At 35.7% G+C, this 20,720-nt stretch overlaps 1 protein-coding gene across 1 annotated transcript in view; it reads right to left on the bottom strand.

Moving 5' to 3' along the window:
• Positions 1-329: 329 nt before the first annotated feature.
• The window catches only part of MARCHF11 (membrane associated ring-CH-type finger 11), a 32,899-nt gene continuing 12,508 nt past the window's right edge, over positions 330-20,720 (bottom strand). The window contains exons 3-4 of the mRNA XM_030267102.4: positions 8,111-8,303; positions 330-1,067 (exon numbers count right to left, since the gene is read on the bottom strand). Of these exons, the coding sequence (XP_030122962.1) occupies positions 745-1,067; positions 8,111-8,303 (516 nt within the window). The 3' untranslated portion in view covers positions 330-744. The remainder of the gene's footprint in view (positions 1,068-8,110; positions 8,304-20,720) is intronic.

The raw sequence follows: 20,720 nt of genomic DNA, 5'->3' as shown, positions 1-20,720 counted from the left end.
ACACATTGCTAATTCCAGCAGTGCTGCTCAGAAGGTAATGTCACTTCTGTGCACAGGCACAGCACCAGCCCTCTGCAGATCTTAAGAGACTTGAGAGGCAGTACAAGACTCTTCTCCTATGTCATACTTGTGTCTGATATCTGGCATGAACAGCTGGGAGAGCTAAAAGAAAAGACTTCCCATCTTCCTTTAGGTTTTGTAGAACACCCACTGGACTTCCTGCTTAAATGCACAGGGCAATATATCTCTCTCACTTACTTTCACACACCTGAACTGAGCTACAAACCACAGCAAAATAAAGACAGAAAAGGAAAAATATTTGACTCGTGTTAAGATTCTTATTCTTCTTGGAAGAATGTTGTCCAGTTTAATCCTCATGAAAGTGGAAAAAAATAACAGTAGTGGATTAAAGCCAGAGTTTAAGAAAATACATTTAAATATATATTTTTACTTAAAAATGAGTTTCCTCATCATTCAAAGACCTAAGAGTTAAGCTATGTTACATACACCTCAGGTACAAATTGAAAAAAGATTCAATACTTCAGACTATATAAAAAGCAAATTCCCCCAGAAAAATGTATTTGTGTTTTATCTAATCATATAAAAACCATTTAATTTAAAAAAAAAGAAGTGGATATATTTTTTCAAGTGTTAATGGTTTCACCATTCATCATAACTACATTCCACAGTCCTGCAACACCAGGGCACACTATCCTCATCTGTGTAGCACAGTGAGCACAATCTTTACACTGAGGTCACCCTCATCACTACTTCCCCAGAGCAGTTATCCTCTGATGAATCCTCCTGAGGTCTCACGCGGTTGAGCAGGTGTAACAACACATAGCCACACTGAAATCTCGGTGAGGTTAACTGTGTTGGATGAACTAAACTTCTGTTTCTAAATGCAGTCAGTGGCAGCCACAATGTCCTCGCTGCTGAGGATTCTCCTCGATTGCTCTCTTCGATGTCCATGGCTTTATCATAATTTAACACATCCCAGTGTAGATTCACAGCTCTCCAGCGCTTAAACACTCGATAAACAGATGCGCCTTCATGGACTATCAGTCCTGAAAGTAAGAGGGAAAAAAGAGCATTTATACAAAATGTCAGTGGATACCATTTTGAGAGCAAATACAGATTTAGCACATTTTAATTACTCTGGCAATTTCCATATGCAATTAAATTACTCATAACATTAATAATTCAAACAAACTATAGATATGCAATTTAACTGGTTATTCATTTGTTTGGGAGGCAGGAACATGCTGAGGAAATAAAGTTGTTCTGAATAAAAGATCAGCATAACCAGTTCTGGAATAATCTAAGCATGCCTAACTAAATAAATTATTCAGATTTAAGAAAACCAATGCAAAACTGGCAGATTTGTATACTGACTGTTTATGCTAGTGCTGCCCTTGTTCATGGTAAGTACTATTTATTTACTGAGATTTGTACTCGTTTAAGTAGACTTTTAAGTAGGTTAGACCTTCTGCAATGAACAAGATAGTCCTTAATTTGTTTAAGAGTGTTTTGTAGAATTCAGTACAGATACTGACAAATTTAACTGCTTTCATACTCCCAGTTCAACTTAGGAGCACAGAAGATTTATGAAACAGCTGAAAATATAATGACTTTCCTGTCTTGTTCTTTAGAACAAGAAGAAATTAAATGTTATTATTAACTACAGTGAGCATGGTAAAGATGATAGACTTTCTTCTTTCTCTTCAGTATTCAATAGGAAAAAGTTGTAAATTATCATTTTCCTGAGATCCAGAAATCTTTTAAAAGGTCTTTCAAGGAAAATACAGAATTTCTGGAGTCCTCAAGAGACCAATCTGCTTGTGAATTTCCATGTAGCTAATATTTATGCCTATTGTATGCATTCAAGCAGCTTATTTAAAGAAATGAAGCTCCTAACTTTTTGTCTGAATGTATATGTTTATACTCACACTCTTTATATGTGAGTATTTCAAATAGGGATCTACTGGGGAGACACATGGGACTTCTGCCTTCTTACTTGTTATTTCCTCAGCCAGCCTGGTTGAGGACACTTACATGTGAGCAGCACCACCTGTTTTCTCTGGCTCCCTGCTTTGGGAAGAGAGCAATCTGCCTAGCCAAAAACATTTATAAATCTTTTGTGCAGTGTGCTCCTTGCCTAAGATTTTCCTATACATGGCCACATCTATAATATGATCTGTGGTGTCCTTTAGCCCAAGAGATTGTATATCACCTGTTTCTACACAAGAAAATTGCAATTTAAGTATCTGATGTCCTTTAGCATGATTAACTGATATCAGAAAGGAGATGCTCACAGAAAGATGACAGGGTAGTAAAGCTGAAAGGGTAGTAAAAATATTTACACAAACAGCAAACCTCACATTCAAGTGCAATGATTTGCAGATAGCAACACTTACTCTAACATGTTTTTAAAGATCATTACACTGAAAGATGGAGAAACACAAAGCTTTCTTTCAGAAGGACATGATAGTGAATGCAGCATCTCTGTAAGGCTTTCAGGTTGCCTAGAATTCATTGAAGTGTCCAATATAGAAAAAGTAGCACAAAACAAACTTAAATAAATAGTAAATATTCTAAATATATTTTGTAGTAGCAAAGCATTTTAATGGAATTTTTTCTTGATTGCAAGATTTCTATCTTTATCTTCTCAGATATAGGTAAAGTAACCTGTCTTTAAAATTTATCATAATAATTTAATTGATACATAACTTTACTTTCAAGAATGGCTTGATTGTACAAAAAATAATAAATGTATTTGATCTCATACAGACTCTACAAACCAAATTAGCTATGGTTTTAATGCTGGGACAAAGATTAATTCATTTGTGTTCTTTCAGATTTCCTATAAAGTTGATAAAGGAGATGAGAATAATCTTCCTCAATCTATTCCCAGAACACAACATTATTTGGTCCGACTTCTCTCAAGTCTGTGGTGAAGAAAAGTTAAAAGAATCTATTTGCTCCAAAGTAAAGATACATATCTACACTCCACCTGAAAAACATATTTCAGAATAGAGAAGGAAGTATTTGAGAAAGGATCATTAAGGTACATAGTACATTTAAACAGTCAAAATATCTTTCCAAAATTACAACAGAAGAAGTTGTAGGATGACTTCTTTCAGGGAGCTCTTTTTTACTGTCTTGGGGCTTTCAGGATTTATTGAAATTATGTTTTCAAAGTTTTTAAACATTGCCAAGGATGAGAAATTTCCTTTATAGTGGAAGCTGCCAGTCACATATACTTTAAAGAGCTACAAAACAAAGGATCAAATATTGCAAGCCTTGGCATAAAGTTGTCAGATTTGGCAGTGCTGAAGGAGAAAAGCAGCACTTTCATAACTCCTCTCATAAAAAGTATTAGCTCCCTTCTTGATAGAGCTATAGATTGAAAAATACCTACATAGATGAGGCAAAAGAACTGTGGCAGGGGAAGTTCTTGGTACCAACAGTTCCAAGACCACAAACAAGTGGAACTCCAGGTACATTTTAAATGCTAGAGATTGTCCAGGTCCAGAGGAGTTCTGCTGCTCAACATATAAGTAGTTAGTCACTGGAGTGGAGCTGTAAGAAAATAGCAAATAATTGCCTTCCTCTTAAGGGTTTCACAGCAATGAAGGTAGCTATGATAGAGGAAACAAAAACAAATCCCTGAAGAACACTGATTTGTTTCAAACACCTTGATTTCAACAACACAGAGAACACAGCAAAACACTTTGTAGGGGAAAAATATTTGTTTGATTCAGGCAATCTCAAGAAGTACTACAATTCAATACTGCTAGAAGTTCAGGTGTTCTGTCCAATTAATATCTACAAAGAACAGTTTTTGGATGACGGACCTATCTAAATGTCATATGGTCCTAAAAAGAATTTACCTTTAGACTTTAGGTTTTATCTCTAAGATGGAGGGATTGCAGTGGGATCCAGACAATAGGATTATGAAGAATCTTAATTTTATTTTATTTTATCTTTTTGCCAATTATTATTCTATTCTTTCACTGTATTCAAAGGTTTTCTTACCCTGACTCACAAGATACTTGAGATTTTTTACTACTGAATGTCTTTACCAGCAGTCAACTTGTCTTATATCATTCATATTTGGTGGTCTTAGGTTAAAACTGTATCTTATTTATCATACTAATCTTATAAATAATCATTTAGGAATGGTCCTCCCAGTAACATCACCAGATTTTATCCAGGGATAAAAGATTATTTTCAGAAACAGACTTTACCTTTGGAATATTGTCATGTCTTAAAACTATTCTAGAGCCCACAGATATAAAAAAAAGCAATCAATTACTTACAGCATTAAAGTGAAACACAGCCATGCTAAAAATAGTAATATAATTCTTTATAAACTATTTAGAATTAGACCCAGTGTTGGAGAAAAAAAAAACTTTCTGAGTAAACACATAAAGTGCAGCTAGGTGTGTTCATTGTAAGTAACTTCAGTCTGTTCCTTTTTACAATCAAGGAGTTACAGGAATGTTGCAAGGCATCAAGTTCCTTAACAGGGAAGAAAGAGGCTTTCAGAGGTCAATTCACACCCCATACTGGCTCGCATCTCTTATTGCCTTGCCACAGCACTACTGGCACCACTCATGTGCTCTTGTGTGTAGTGCAATGCCACAACTACTTTTCACTGCTGGAAAAGGAGCAGCACTGTTGTTCTGGGATTGCAAGTCAGCTGTTACTATATGTGAGATGTTTTGTTCATGTTAGAACTATTTATGACCAATAGTTATAACTATTTTCCAGAGGGAAAAAACCATAAAATTTTACTACTTTTCTGTTATGCAAAGTAATTGCTAGGTTTAGAAAGTAGAATGGTGAAGACTTGATATACTGTCCTTCAGTGGGCAGATAAGGGATTTATATTATTCATTCCTTTCAAGAACTCACTCCCTTTGGTAATCCCTGCGTGGATAGTCTGATCCTAGCACTATCACTGGAATAACTCTGGGTTTCACAGACTGTAGTTCTGCTTAATTAGGATGCTTAAGATTTGCTTTAGGAATACTTCAACAGTAGCAAATTTCAAAGAGAGCAGCTTTATGCTCAGATTTGATGCAGAAAGGTACAAGGTGATGACTTGTAGGGTTAAGACCAACACTGATAAATAAAAACAATCCTATTTGTCAGGAATAATTCTGGGAAAATTCAGACTAGAAGAAAGAGAACAATAGATACCAATAAAACATGTACACTAGAATGAACAGAACATAGTATTCTGGTGATCTATAATCTTCAGGCTTTTTCTTTTGCTGAAATATAAAAACAAAGAAGTAAATTACAAGTTAAGTGTAATTTACTTAATAAGAAAGTGACTGGTGTGCTACAGGTGATATAAAAGTCAGTCATTTAGTAAATGAATTGTTATGTGCACATTTTGAAATATGTCATAAAAATATGTCAGTACCTTTTGGCAAACTGCTTTTAAAAATTATAGCAAAACATTTCAAAAACTGCTTCACATTTTTTGTGTGAAGATATCTACACTTCACAAACAACCAAAAAGTATTTGTATTGTTTCTGCAAAGGTGTAGGGAGGCATAACTGAAAGAACGTGGAATAAATCTTGGTCATACCACCAGTATCTCAAGCATTATCTTGAAATATACAGGAAAACCTGTATGTCTACATAAATTTTTCATTGAAATAAAGAGAGATTACAGTGGGAGTAGAGATATTTGCTCACTGTAAATCGTGTTTAAACTTAAGACAATGCCATGGATGACTAAACACAAATGAAAGGAGAGGAGATCCTAAGTGAGACCTGTAGCTGGTTGGAAGCATTACAAGCTTCATGATATAAGAGATTATACATAATAATGGTAAAATAAATTAATGCCTTGGGAAGTCATCAGCATAATGGAAGGTATTTTGGGTTTTTGAAATAATTTATAAGTAATACTTGCATATATCTATTAGAGAATTTTATTTGAAAATTGTAAATTAAAATCATCAATCTAAACCACTCACTTTATCATGGAAGGAAAAGATTAAATTGAATAAGGTTGACTATATTAATGAATACTTTTAAGAGTTAAAAGAAGTCCTGATCTTACAAGCTAACAGAATGCAAATTACTTGAAACTATATGCAGAATAAGTAGGTCTGAATGAATCCGGATTACCAAAATTCCTCAATTACAAAACCTCCTTTATACAGCTTTCTGAATTTCCAGATACAGTTTAGTAAATTCCTAAGTCATATCTGCAGTGAATTTTGTAACTACATTACAGTGTCCAAATATATTTAATTGTAGTCACCTTTACATTTAAATTTTCATGTATTATTTATGACAGTTCTGTAAAATATGCATTGACTAAATGACAAGCAAGTCAGTTTATCTGTGTGCTTGCTTTGCTCCTGCAGGGTGTAGTTGAGCCAGAAGTTCCGTGTGAGGTACACGTTTGTTCAGCAGCTTCCACTTCAGCAGTGGCTTGAGCCTAGCTGGCTTGAAAGGCAGCTAAAGCATAAACCAATTTATGGAAGGTCACCTTCCAAATACTTACTTCTATGGATAAATACAGTAATATTTCTGATCACCCACAGATATTTTTTGAGTTTAATCTGATTTAGGTGTTTTAACAGTAAAACAAATGAGAACAATGAAAATAATTTGAAGTAACTAGTTATTTCAACTAGCTGATGCATACCAAAGTATTTTTTTTAATTGGGAAAAAAACCCAAACAAACCAGAATTCCATATAAATTAAATGCTTGGAAGGCCTGAAGCACATTTTATCTTCCTTTAGTGCATTTCTAAACAAAAGAAAAGCCTTCAGTATTAAGTGTTAAGCTGGAAGAGGGGATGTTCAGAAATCAGCATCTAAGAGGACATGTAGTTGGGTCCTTTTATTCATTTAAAAGATGAGCACTTGTCCAAAGTATGAGATTCTGCTCACTTTTCTGTCTGAGATTTGGGTTCACAGAAGAAAGTCTGTGTTACAGGCTTTCTAAATATTCCAGAGCAGGCTTCTCTAACAAAAATTACAAAATGAACAGAACTGCTTATGTACCTGAAATTTAAATACTTTCACTGTAATGGGATGGTTTCAATAGAAGATGATGTGGTTTTACAGTTGAAGTAAAACCCTTGATATTAGGAATCACTCTGTTTCTTTGTTCCTTACAAAGCAGAATTCAGCACTGTCACAATTCCCATATATAAGATTCAGATAACATTTATATCTCAGAAATGACAGTGCAAACATCAGATGGCATTTAACTTCTGGATTTTCTTGCAATTAAAATTCTGTGAATGTGGTTTAATGTAAATCATTATTACTAATTATGTAAATTTAATTATCTAAATTATATAATTATGTAATATTTAATGTAAATTTTCTCTCCAAATAATCATAAATATGCTAACAATCAAATCAGGTTGTTTTACCAAATCCTAAAGGGATTTTTATTCAAATATTCTCAGGTCCAGTGTATTTTCACAAATTTCAAAAGTGGTCAATACAGTGTTGCAGTAAAATCTATTTTCTTTTACAAGATTTCAGCTAAATGACTTGGGGCTTTGTATTGGTAAAGCAAGTTACTATAGTTAGCACTGTGTGAGTGTTTCATAATTGCTTATGATGTGCAAAGAACTCATGCCTGCCTTCTCTGCTCTCCTCCGTTTCTAGCACAGTGACCTATATAAATCTGTGCAACCTAATTTTGGGTGTGCAATTTGATGACATCTTCAAGGGCTTCTTCTGTGATTCATGATTGTACAATCTAATTCAAACTGGCATCAGAAGATGACAGTGTGTAAGTTTACTAATTATTTTAATAACTTGTTTCATATTTTCATCTGTTTAACTCCCTGAACTTTGCTAGTCATTTTATCAAGAAATTTAAACTGATCCGGCTCTCACCACTAAGATTTTGGGAATACACTGATGAATCTGAGAGTAAAGCTTCTTTGGTTCCTTTCTATTTGCAACACTGTAAAAAGCAGAACTTGCCAAAGGTATCAGCTGAGAATAAATCTGCAAAGAACTGGAGTGATAATTAGAGTGACCAATTAGAAAAATAGAAATAGTCACAGTCTTAAACCACAGTCTGTGCTGTTTAAATATTTTGAGCTTACCTATGCATACTAGATCCATAAAACCATACATTCCATAGCAGATTTGAAAAAGGATGTCCTTTCTTTGCCATACTGCATAAGGGCTGAAGGCTGACCATAGAAGCCAAGTCACACTTGCTACTAAGAACAGAGCTCCTAGGATTACAGCAACCATCTGCACTTTCTCAACCAGTGTTATAGTAATGCTTTGCCACTAAAAGAGAAACAAAGTTGTATAAGATAAAAATGTTATTGTCCATGGTTGCACATTCAACTCCATCTTTTTTTCCTGAAATCAGAAATTATTTTAATATGTACACATATCTTCATAGATATTTACTAATATCCTTGACACTGACATTTTATATATCTTTTTTCCCATTTCACTTTTAAAGTGAAGCTGATAGTTGCTTCCCCATTTCCTCCAGTGTCACTATCAAAACGATGTAGCTGTGAACTTCCGAAGACTTTAATAGTTTTACTTCTGTTTTGAATATGTAGGCAAAAAAAAAAAAAATTAAGTCTTAGGAATGGAACTCTGTCTTTCATCTTTGGAGGGCAATGAACAGAATAAAAAAGGAAGAAGACTTTTTCAAATTTATGCTATGTTAGTGTGACAGGTTTCCTTTCCATCCCTTGCTCCTGAAGTGTGAAGCCATTTTCCACTTTCAGGCTTCTCATCAAAGAAATTCCAGTCATACCAAAGGAGTTGTCTTTCTCTGCATAAACCAGAGTTAACAGCACAAAAAGACTCCTGCAACCCAGTGTGGAAGCAACATGAAAACTCAAGAGGAGCCCTTGAATATAGGTAGCACAAATATTTCATTTCAGTGCACCCCAATTATGTCCATCATTCCAGGGAAGGCTGTGTCTTCCATATGTGATGTGACTCTGGTTTATGGTGTTACAAGATTTAAATATAAGAGAGTGTGTAGAAGCAAAGATTAGAGAAATACAATTATGTTATAAGAGTCACAAAAGCAAAACACAGAATAAGGAACTAATTGTTCTAGATAACCCTTAACATATATGGCTTTTCTTGGACATAATAATGTAAATTACTTTGGTAGAGTCCCCACTCCAGCCCCATCACTCCTTCCAGGGTTGGTGTGAAGACTTTGTAGACATGTTTCCTGTAGATGTAGCCATCTTTTCTGTTCCTAATTTTGGACATACCTGCCCCCTTCTATAGCTGCAATAGGGAACAAGTGGAGAAAGCTATTGCAATAAGGGTTTTCCTGCCTCTTTTCCCATTTGGCAATAATTTTTCCTTTTTCCTATTACTTCCCTAAATCCTTCTCTTTTTTACACTGCTGGGTACCCAGTACCATGTAATCATAGGATAAAATAATAATTCAGGTGGCAAGAGACTATGGGAGCCCTCTAATTCAACTTCCTGCCCAAAATATGATAAGGGGATGAGATGAGACCAGGTTGCTCAGGGGTTTATTCTGTAATACCTTGAAAACTTCCAAGTATGGAGGCTGTTCAGCCTCTCTGTGCAACATGCTCCATTTCTTGACTGTACTTGGGTTGAAAAAAGTTTTTCCTCAAAAACATTTTTTCTTATATAAATTCTGATCCTCTTTTGTCCCACTTACACTCTTCCTCCCATCAAGTACCACCGTGAAGAGCCTGAGTGAGCAACTGAGCAACTGGTCTTCTGTCCCTTTCTTCTCTTTCAGCTTTTCCCATTAACTTTTCTACTGTAGCCTAATATGCACAATTGGTGCTGCATTCCTTCTCTTCTTGCAACCTTATGAATATAACAGTACAAAAAGATAGATATATAACAATTTGTAAATTGTCTATCTTGAAATACTATCCCTTTATAATGAACTCAAAATGCATACTAGCTTTTTCATGGAACTTGAGAGTTTGGAATGGGACTATTCATGATCAATACTACCTTTTTAGTAAAACAACAATGGATATTCATTTCCTTTGTTAAGTCTTTTTATAAAGGTCAAAGAATGTCATTAACAAGTGATGCATACAGAATGGTGTGAGCTTTTCATGACTCAGTATACAGGATTGGAAGTTCAGGACTGAAATTCATTGAACATTTTTTAGACTCCATAGGGTAATCTTAGACAAAATTATTTTTCATTTCTCAGCTGATGCTACACAGCATGACTTGGCAGAAAACTGTCAAAAATGCTGTTGCTTATGTATGTCTATCTTCTTTCTTTCTTTATCAGTGTGAGACAGAACTGTATTAAATTTCTTTGGAATGCCTGAAATCAAAGTCCATTTACATGAAGTAACCTGTTTAACTGTCACAAAACATTACACTGTCAAATTCACAGAAGAAGCTGGCAATAAACTGAAAAGACTTATATAAATGAAATAAACAGCAGCTCTGTCACAGTGCAATTTCAGTAATGCAGAAGTTCCTAAACTCACTTCAGTTTTTTTTTTTTTTTTTTTTAACCTAAATTGCTCATAGGTAGTCTGCAAAGAGAGTGATGAACAACAGGAAAAGCAATCCAAACATTTGGGATAAATAATGTAGCATTCAGTCTAGAGTCTAGATAGCTTATACTCTATTCTGGTGTAGCCTGAAAATCAGTGTCTCTTCCTCAGTGTCAACCACTTTTACTACCCATTTCATGAGGGCTATTTGTTAGATTTTCCCAATTCTTTATTCCTATAAAAACCTGACCTTGAAAAGTTCTAAGAAACACAGATATGATCCTCACCTCTTCCTAGCCTCTCCTAAAGAATGTATTCTTGTGATTTTGCTCTTCTCTTGATCTGCCAAGAATGCAAACAATTTAATCTCTCAACCTCAATAAAGTCAGTAATTCCAAAGATTCAGCATATTAGCATACTATCAAATTACTACAATTACTGAGAAAAAAACACAAGCATTCCAGAGGAAAAAAAAAAACAAACAAAAAAACCCCAAAAAACAACACCCAAACCAACAAACCACAAACCCCATCAAAACAATAAAAAAACAAGAACTCCAAAATAGGGTTGGATATTTTCTTCTATTACGCAACTACTTTAACCTTTGTGGTATTCACTGTCTTTGTTCTACAAAAGAAATTTTAGTCCTCCACCTTCTTCAGTATGCAGGTCAGCAATAATCAAGAAATGCAAAAATTTTAGGAAATTTTTCTCCCTATTAAGTTAAGGTATTTGATGATATTCCATAGTAGATGGGTGAGGAAGGACTGTGTGTGTAAGATGGAAGACATTTTAGTGGCCTATAAAATTTATATAAAATTTATAACTTGCCTCCTTGAGGTTTGGTAGTCTGCCATAGCAATCCAGCACCCCAGAAGTGATGGGGTGGGATGGTTTGCTGTTCAGCTCTAACATATGATGAGCTTGGGGATCTCATCTTCTATGTTATTCCTTAGTGCTAATGGCAAGAAGATTGTGGATGTTCCTGACAGTTAACTTACCCCAACTGAAATTTCCTCCTTCTTGCCCCTCCCCAATATGTTTGGATTTGTAACAGTCTGAGATTGCGTTTTGGGAAATTAGTGTCTTGATTTTTTTCCCCCATATATTTGAATGAGTTTGGTTAGAAATTATAAAAAAATGAGCAGATGTTCCTGACACAGGTATATTTTCCACATAATGAAGGTGGTATTCTGTAGCTAACATGTTATTCACATGCTTAGAATGTTCAGTCCGTTCTTAAACATGGCCAGCATTAGACATTAGACAATGAGATGAACTGCATAGGGCTGTATTATTTGGTTGCTTTGCATTTCATTACAAGGCTTGTGAAGAGGAACTGGAGTTGTGGTCACACTGTTTGCTTGTGCCTGAAGTCTCACTCACAGCATGGCTAACATGTGTGAGAATACAACTGAAAGAAATCCAGGAAAAGAAAGCACTTTCCAAGAGTAAGAATATTTTTATAGCATCAAAAGTCAGTTAAATTTTCTTTGATTTCTCACAGTCATTTTCCTTATTATATTTAATGTTATGTTATAATCACTTCACCTTTTAATGTCAAATTAATGGATTACAAGGTCACAAAATAATAAAAATAATTCAGTAATAGTTAATGTTGAGAAATTGTATTTAGAATATAACATACTGATTTATTTAACATTGTAAATTGAATGATCACATTATTAGTGTGTCATGATCTAAATCCATTATTTCCACTAGTGTGTTTCTCCTTTTCTTCATATAACTTGCTTCAAAAATTTTAATCACTCATGATTATAAATAATATTATGACTTTCTAATTTGTTTTTGCTATTTGCCGACTATACATTCCACAATCAGTAACAGTTATTTTAGCTAAGTATTTTGTCAAGTTAGGAAAGATCTAGGCAAGATATTAGTGTCATCTTCTGCGAAGTAGATGACCCTAAAAAAGAAATATTATGAGAAAGATTGTAATTTTTGCTCAATAACGAGAAATGGAAAGAAAATGTGAAATATTTTGTATCTATATAACTATAATAATACTCTAGGTTTCAGATATAATAATTTTTAAAACCTCATTTAAATTTCTATGAAATAAAATCCCATTATATATTCCTTCCCATAATATCTGTAGTGTTATGATGTACCATGCCATCTCAGTTGCTCATAAAAAAAAAAGCATTTTATTTTAATTCACAATGAAAAACTTCCTTTGAAAATGTTGTTTTAAACAAAATATAATTAATGCTACTGATTTTAATGTAATGCTTTCTGCCCTTGAAAACTTTCTAGACTTTTACTTCTACTGACACTTCATTATGTTTGGTTCTTTTAAACTTTTATTTACCACTGGTCTTCCCCTGATAAATCATTTGGGAGTACAGTACATGAATGGTACTCTAGAGTTCAAGTTCTTATCCCAGAAACATTGCTCCTCTTTTCTTCTAAGGTTTCTGTCAAAAAAACCTACAAATATAAGGAAATAATTCCTTATTTTTGAGGTTGAGACTTTCAGAAGTTGAAGGAAAATTATTTCTTTGATGGAATAATTGTTAAAGGATAAAGTTAATACAGTTATGTGAATGTCCTTACTAGCATAAATGTGGGTAAAGTATTCAAAGGTCTGTTATCTTTGAGATAAATCAATATTAACTTGGCTTTGTTTTAATAATGCTTTGTAAAATCCCACAGAAAAGTGATCCCAAAAGAACTGAGACTCTGCTTGTACTTAGAATACTTTGCATGAAAAACATCTGCAAAGAAACTACATGTTTTCCTACATCCTCCATAAAGAACGTATGAAATTTCCTTATGGCTACCCAAACGCATATCAGCTTCAACTGTACCAATTTATAATCCATCAAAATTCCTTGATCCAAAGAGCTGTTATGCGGTTATCCCACTCTGTTCTCTCTCACAAAAAACCAGTTTATTATGGGCACTGCTGATGGAAACCTCTCAATCCCTTCACTCATTCTGGAATGAATATTTTACATACCAGTAACAATAATGTCTTGCTGTGATCTATTGTAACATAACGTGATTAAGCTGAAGACCAAATATACAACCTCAAAAACATTTTGTTAGATTGCTCTAATTGCTAGAACCAATTCTTACAAGAACAAGTTCTTTCCTATTGTCATTCATTATCCATTACAGGTTTTATAATCTGAGTACATATGAAAACTACTTACAGAAAAGCAAAAGAACACACTGATTTAAGTCAAACAAATCATCTTTGAAATGGTTGTTCCTTACTTTATCTTGTTGGTAGTCTATGTAGTTAGATAACTAGATAACTAATAACTATTTCTAAAATGTCTTGCAGTAAGCACACACTGACTACATGATTCGGTATAAAATGATAGTTAACTTACTGACCAGTCTGGACCAAAAATGCGTAGTTTTGAGTACACACACACACAAACATTAGAAATGTAATTTTTAGCTATAGACTTCTGTTTTTATAACTTTTTCTTAAAAGAATCAATGTCACAAGAATTGCAGCACACCATTAATGGCTGCCTATGTTGATACATTATTAACACATAGAGTGTCTGGAGTCATGATGCCCATTATCTTTTCATCTGCCAGAGAGCTCATCAATACAGACAGTTTGGGCTGTATGTAATTTCTCCATCAGCTTGGAAGGCTGCACCAGTATTTTACTAGGGATATCCTGAAAACATAACATTTACTGTGCAGATCCAGTCCATCTGTGCACCACTCAAGCAATTAAGTTGACAGTACCTGGAAGTGCTGATTTACTGCATGTACACAGCTGATTGAACTTCTACACCTACACTGGGTACACCCTGCATTTCTGGCTGTCCAGAAGCTTGGGCATCCTAGTCAATCTACAAAATCTTCACATTCTATTACATTCACCTTTCCAAATCTTACTACTTACTAAGCAGAACAGTTCAACCTTTTATCTTGCAATTTTTAAAATTATGTTAGAATTATGTTAGGATCTGAGACCACAAGGAGAGCTGTGCTGTCAACTATATTAGTCTTACATTATTCTTTCTCTGAGAAATTATCAGCATCTATCTTTTGCTGATGGCCAAAAAATGAAAGGAATTAGGCAAGACTGTGTGACCAGCTGAGGCAGCTGTCCAGGCAGAGCTCTAGTGGAATATGCTGACACCCTGGTGCCAGGCTGCAGAGTGCCCTGCTCTTGCGCCACAGGGGCCAGCAGCAGTGAGCATCCCTGTGGCGTGGGACGTGCCCAGGCCCAGCAGCTTCTCCACTTACTGACAGAGCTCCAGGAGCAGGCAAGCAGGTCGAGGAATAAGGGAATAAGAAAGAAAGAGTAAGTAAAGAAAGTAAAGTAAAGAAAGAGTTCAACTACCTTCCCTGGGACAGGCCGAAAGGGGCAGACAGAATGCATGATATGGAGGATTCCCTATCCACTGTCCAATGCAGCAACCTAAATGACAGAGGACAATGTTGACAAGTTCCTGCTGAGCACAGCAGGCAAATCTCTGCAACTCCTGCCCTGCAGAATTTTAGGGTTTTTAATCACGGGTCAATTTACATGCTGGTGACAGACAGGGTGCACCTGTCGCAAAGAAGGAAAAAGATCTTTCCACAGGAGTTTTCAGGGCTCGCTGAAAGAGCTCTAAACTAAACTAAACTTGAAGGGAAAAGGGATAAAGCCATGTTTGCTAGAGATCAGCCTGGGGATAACACACCAGTGTTGGAGAGGCAGAGTGCTATGAAGGTCCTTTGGTCTGCCATCTCAGTAAGGCAGGAATGAAGATCTATGTATGTGTCAGCAGCAGTACAAGTTATTGATACATTAGAAAGCACATGAACACCTGAAAATGGTCATGTAGGAATTAGGGCTTCTCCCCCAAAAAAGGTGGTGGGACAAATAGCCCAGCTGAAGTGCATCCACACCAATGCATGTGACATGGGCAACAAACAGGAGGAGCTGGAAGCCATTGGGCAGCAGGAAAACTGTGACATCATGGAAACATGGTGGGATGACTTGCACAACTGGGGCGCAGCAATGGATGGCTGCAAAATTTTCAGAAGGGATAGGCAAGGAAGAACAATCAGCAAGGTAGCCCTGAACATTAGGAGCGTTATGATTGTCTAGAGCTCAATGATGGTGCCGATAGAGTTGAGTGTTTATGGGTAAAGATCTATGGGAAGAGGGACAAGGCAGACATCCTGGTGGGAGTTTGTTACATGCCATCCAAGGAGGATGAAGACAGATGAAGTATTCTGTAGGAAGGTGGGAGAAGTCTCATGCTTGCTAGCCCTTGTTCTCATGGGGGACTACAACAAGCAAGAACAAATGTCTGCAGATATACAACACAGCAAAGAGGAAACAGTCTAGGAGGGCTCCTGGAGGAAATGAGAAATATGTTCTGTTAGGTAAATAATTCTCAAGTTAACTTTTAACTCCTATGAGACTCAAACTAACTACATTTAGCTTAGTGGTGTAACTCATCAGTATTTTGCACATTCCATGGATGTGTGTATTTGGTGAAAATGAAATTTTCATTCTATGTGAATAAATAGTATTCCTACTGTAAAGTAGGAACTGTTCAATTTCTGTTTCAGCTGTATTGGAAGTACTGAATTTCATTACAACCTACTGTACTTTTGATAGCATTATCTGAAAATTAAATATTAATGACTGGAGGAAATGAATGCCTGCCATGGTTGTTACAGTCTCTGCAACCTAAAGATGATCTGCAAAATTAAGCTGAAAGCTTAGCTCAAACATAGGTTTTCCTGTTATGGTCAGGTCCACATTCCTGGAAGAACAGTGAGAGAAAAAACATTCAGTATAATTGCACTAAGGAAGTAAACCTCAGCAAGATCATAAGTGATATGAAGGAGGTATTAACAATTTTCATGCCATGTAGTTACTTTGAAGGTTAACCATTTTTTGCCTATACAGTTCTGTATTTTGCTTTTTGAACACGAACAGACAAGGATTGGCTTTTTCCTTCTCTCCCGGGAAAAGAACTGTCTGTAAATTCTAGCTAAAACTGTTGACAACTTTAATTAAAAAAAAAAAAAAAAAAAAAAAAAAGCTGAGCATGAGGCTAAGATTGTGCAGTTCGTTATGATATCGATGCACTCACCAAATGTATATAAAAATTGCTTAGCATGGGGGGCCAGATCAAGCTTCTTCCACAAAAATGCCATGGACACTAGTCACTATACAGAGGGATCATCTGTTCTTGATAATTTCTGTTGATGCCTTTTTGTCTATCACGTTGAAAGTCTTCAAGTATTAATTCTGGTTCCTTTACTGAAACTCACATTTCATTTGCTAGCTCGACTTTCCTAATGTGCTGGCTACTTTTTCTCTTTTTGACTCTATGAATAATTAAATAACTTTTACAACCCATGCAAAAGGAAACATATAGAGTTTATCTGAGAATATTCTACACCTTAACGGTTGGTCCATTCCCTTATGAGAACCTTGCCTCAGACTCATTGTTCATCTGAATTAAAGCAAAGTTTTAAACTTTCACCTCTAAGGATACTATTTTAATAACTGAGATTTCTGCGTTATTCAGGATATTCAATAGAAGAACCTCTTCCAAGTAATTTATTGGAACACTTCCAGTTCCCATACAATACATAGATGTTCACTGAATGAAAGGGAAAGCAAATGAAATTGATTATTCATATCATCTCCATAGGGATAAGTAGGGAAATTATTTTAGCATGGTACAAAGAAAGTGTTACAAACTATTTCTGACACTGGCATATTTAAGTGGGCTCTGGATGCAGGAACAGAAGCTATAGAAAGGCTTTAATGGAAAAGAACCATAGAAATTATTTGAAAGTGAAAGAATTCCCATGTAATTGGAATTTCAGAGTTCAATGTTTCCAGTTCATTGAAAGAAGACTGGAAGAGGACCCTCAGAGTGTAGATGCACAAACATGTTTAATTGGGTAAGCACAATTTAGTTGTAAAAGCATAATTTTGTTTAAAGTACATTGTTGGGAACGGTAGATAAATATGATTAAGAACCACAATAGTACAGCCAGGATGAATATCATGCCCCCTACTGGCTGGACAATACCCTTACCTACAGAGGGGTCCAAAAGCAAATGGACTGTTCCATCTCACCCCCCAGAATGTATGGTTCACCCCACAGCTGTAACCCTCCCCTGAAACATCAAGTGTCTGTGACCCCATTGGCCCAAGTCCTGTTCCAGCCCACCCCGAAGCTCCCCTTGATAAGGGGTCTCCAGGGGGCCAGACACCCTCTTGAATCTTCCCCTCTCCTCCTGGAACTTCCTCCAGGAGTCCCTGCTCCCCTCTTTGTCTCTCCCCTCCCCCATCACCTCAGGCCCAGCCACGTGCTGCTACACAGCACGAGGCAGGGCCTTTCTGCATCCTGAATAAACCTCATCCCCCAAGAGCAACCAACAGATATCTCGCTTATATTCACCCCAAATCCATCCGTGGAACACCCCCATCAAACGTCTTTACAGTACATCATAATTTATCTGCTTCTAGATACTCTATGAATCCAAAGACATGCAATCAAATAACATCACCATGTATTGTCACTGGTTTCCTACACCCTGCAGCAGTATTAGTCACAATAATGGAATAGTAGTTCTGGAACAAAGCAACTCCCTGCTTTTAGTTAGGAAGGTGCACCTTCCCTGTTCAGTCTTCTTCCTTGTGCTATAAGGCAATGATGTGCTTCAGCAATGAAAGATACAACCTCACCAGAAATCCACTGAGGACAAATACTGGCCTCTGCTCCTTTTGGCCCTGAGCAAAATCTAATTCACACACTTTTCATATGAATCACAAAATTTTCATATGAAAATACGGAGGATGCTCATGAGAGAAGAAGCAATCCTGATTTCATGTGTTTCTTTGTAAGGTGTGAAACAAAGAGAACTTCAGATTTTGATGGCAACAAAAAGATTCAAAAAACATGTCCTGAGTTTGAGCTGTTGCCTTGTCTAATCCCGAAGCAAGATAATGAGTATCTTGGATGAAGGTTAGAAGGCAGGATGGTAAGAATACTGAGCTATTATATGCTAGCATGTAATCATGAAGAAGACAATACTGGGTTCTGGGTTGTATGAAATCTGGCAGAGTCTGCTTTATAAGTAAATTTGAATGTAATTTAATAGATTAACAAATCAATTAGACTGATTTTGTAGTGAATTAAATTAGCAATAAATCTTCACTTAAAGAGAAGTTAGACATAATTATATAATTTTAGACTGAACAAATGAATATGGTAAATAATACACTGCTTGAAAATTTGGCCTAGTGGAAGAATTAAGTAATTTATTAACTAATATATCACACATTATGTATAATAATTAAAAGGCTTTAAAAAGATGTATAATTCATTTATAAGAATTAGTATAATGGAATCATGTTAATATTGTTATTAATAAGTATTTCTTTATTAAGTTTTTATTTAAATATATATTAAGCAGCAAAATTTTAGCAGTCAATTGCATTAGATTTTTCAGGTACTGCTAAATAATCACAACTACACACTAATAGGTCCTGTTGTTTGAATCAGTACTTAATTTTTTTCTAATAGTTTTAGTAGCCATTGTTTTGATCATTCACTTACTTAGAAGATTCCATTTTTAAAAAAACACATTTAAGCTGTAGTACTTAATTACAGAGAGAGGCAATTTAGATACTACATATCATATAATGCTACAGCTCTATCTGTGAAAAAAGAGAATAGCTGCTTTTATAGTATACACTATACCAGAAACTCTCTATTTCTCTCTAAACATATCATGAATATGTTTGAAATCCCTTGGCATAATTAAATTAAATTGCACAATATTATTTTTAACATTTCCAGCTGTCTGATTCATTACACTGTGCATCAGCAATCATAGTGCTGCAAGAAACGATGGTTGCAATACCAAAACCGTAATATCCATTCATATCACTGTGTTTGAAAGTTTCCAAGCTATAAATTGTTCTTGGCTTAATGGTGCTTATATGGCTTACACATAACATATGTACCATCTCTTGCAGTACAAACACAAACATAAAATAAAAATACCATCAACTTCTCCCAAATACCAAATACACCAAAAAAATGAAAGATAAGTTCATATGGAAAACACTTATAGAAGAACCACTTACTGTTCTGGAATTGTCATTTTTTAAATTTATTACTATAAACACAGTCACATATTGCTGTTTCTAGACAATAGTCCCCTCTTTACATTCACTAATTACATTTGATGGAGCTATTGATCTTTTCAGAATAAGATTGTTCGACCTTACAGTCAGCACTGTTTCTGGATTCCTTACCAATATTAACAGTAACACTTGAGTTCTGATTAAACTAGTTTAGGACACTCTTAGAAAAACACCTTAGTGCTCCTGTAGCATATAAGCCCTGAAACAACTTGCTACCCACTTGAAAAAAATGAAAGAAATTAGGAAGAAATTCTTTATTCAGAGGGTGGTGAAGCACTGCAACAGGTTGAAGATGAGGTTAGGAGATCCTCAGCAAACTCATCTACTGAGCGGCATCCGTGCCCATGGCATGGGGAATTAGAACTACAGGGTCTTTAAGGTCCCTTCCAACCAAAACCATTCTATGATCCTATGATTCTTTTTCCCATCTCTGAATGGAAAGAAACAGGGATTAAGATCTTCAATAGGTCCTGGTTCTGCCACTGTAGTCACACAAGCATTTCTTGATATCCAGAGTTGTGGGCAACTCATCCTTACATGGATGATGTCTAGTGAAAAAGCAGGGAAGGTTTCTCCATTTCAGATGGAATTCTCACTTACTCATTAGACTCTGGGTAGCATTAAGCCTATGAGCTGAGAAAGTGCAGAGCATCTAAGACTGGTGACTGCAGACAGAGCTAATGGAACAGGTCTAAGGGCTGCGAAACAGGTAGTGTAAGATCTCACAGCTCAAAGCACTCGAAGAGTTAAGTGGCTCAGACATCTGGTAAAGAAAGGACCTAATACTCTTCAGGTAGGTTTGCCCAGTCAGGCCTGGCTGACTTAGTAACTTATCCAGCATCCAACTCTGAATTATAGAAAACTGACTGTGAATCACTATCCTAAACTATACCAAAAAAATAATTTAAATGGCCAGTATACTGACACCAGACAGTTTTTTGCTATGCTACACTGAAGAGAACTGTTTCTGTTGTATTGGCCTTAACTCATAGAGGATTATAAGGGAGAAGAGAGATTGAAGGAATTTCTACAGTCAGGGAACTT

This window comes from Taeniopygia guttata, chromosome 2, assembly GCF_048771995.1.
Source record: "Taeniopygia guttata chromosome 2, bTaeGut7.mat, whole genome shotgun sequence".
Taxonomy (NCBI): domain Eukaryota; kingdom Metazoa; phylum Chordata; class Aves; order Passeriformes; family Estrildidae; genus Taeniopygia; species Taeniopygia guttata.
This window is presented reverse-complemented; position numbering and strand designations above follow the sequence as displayed.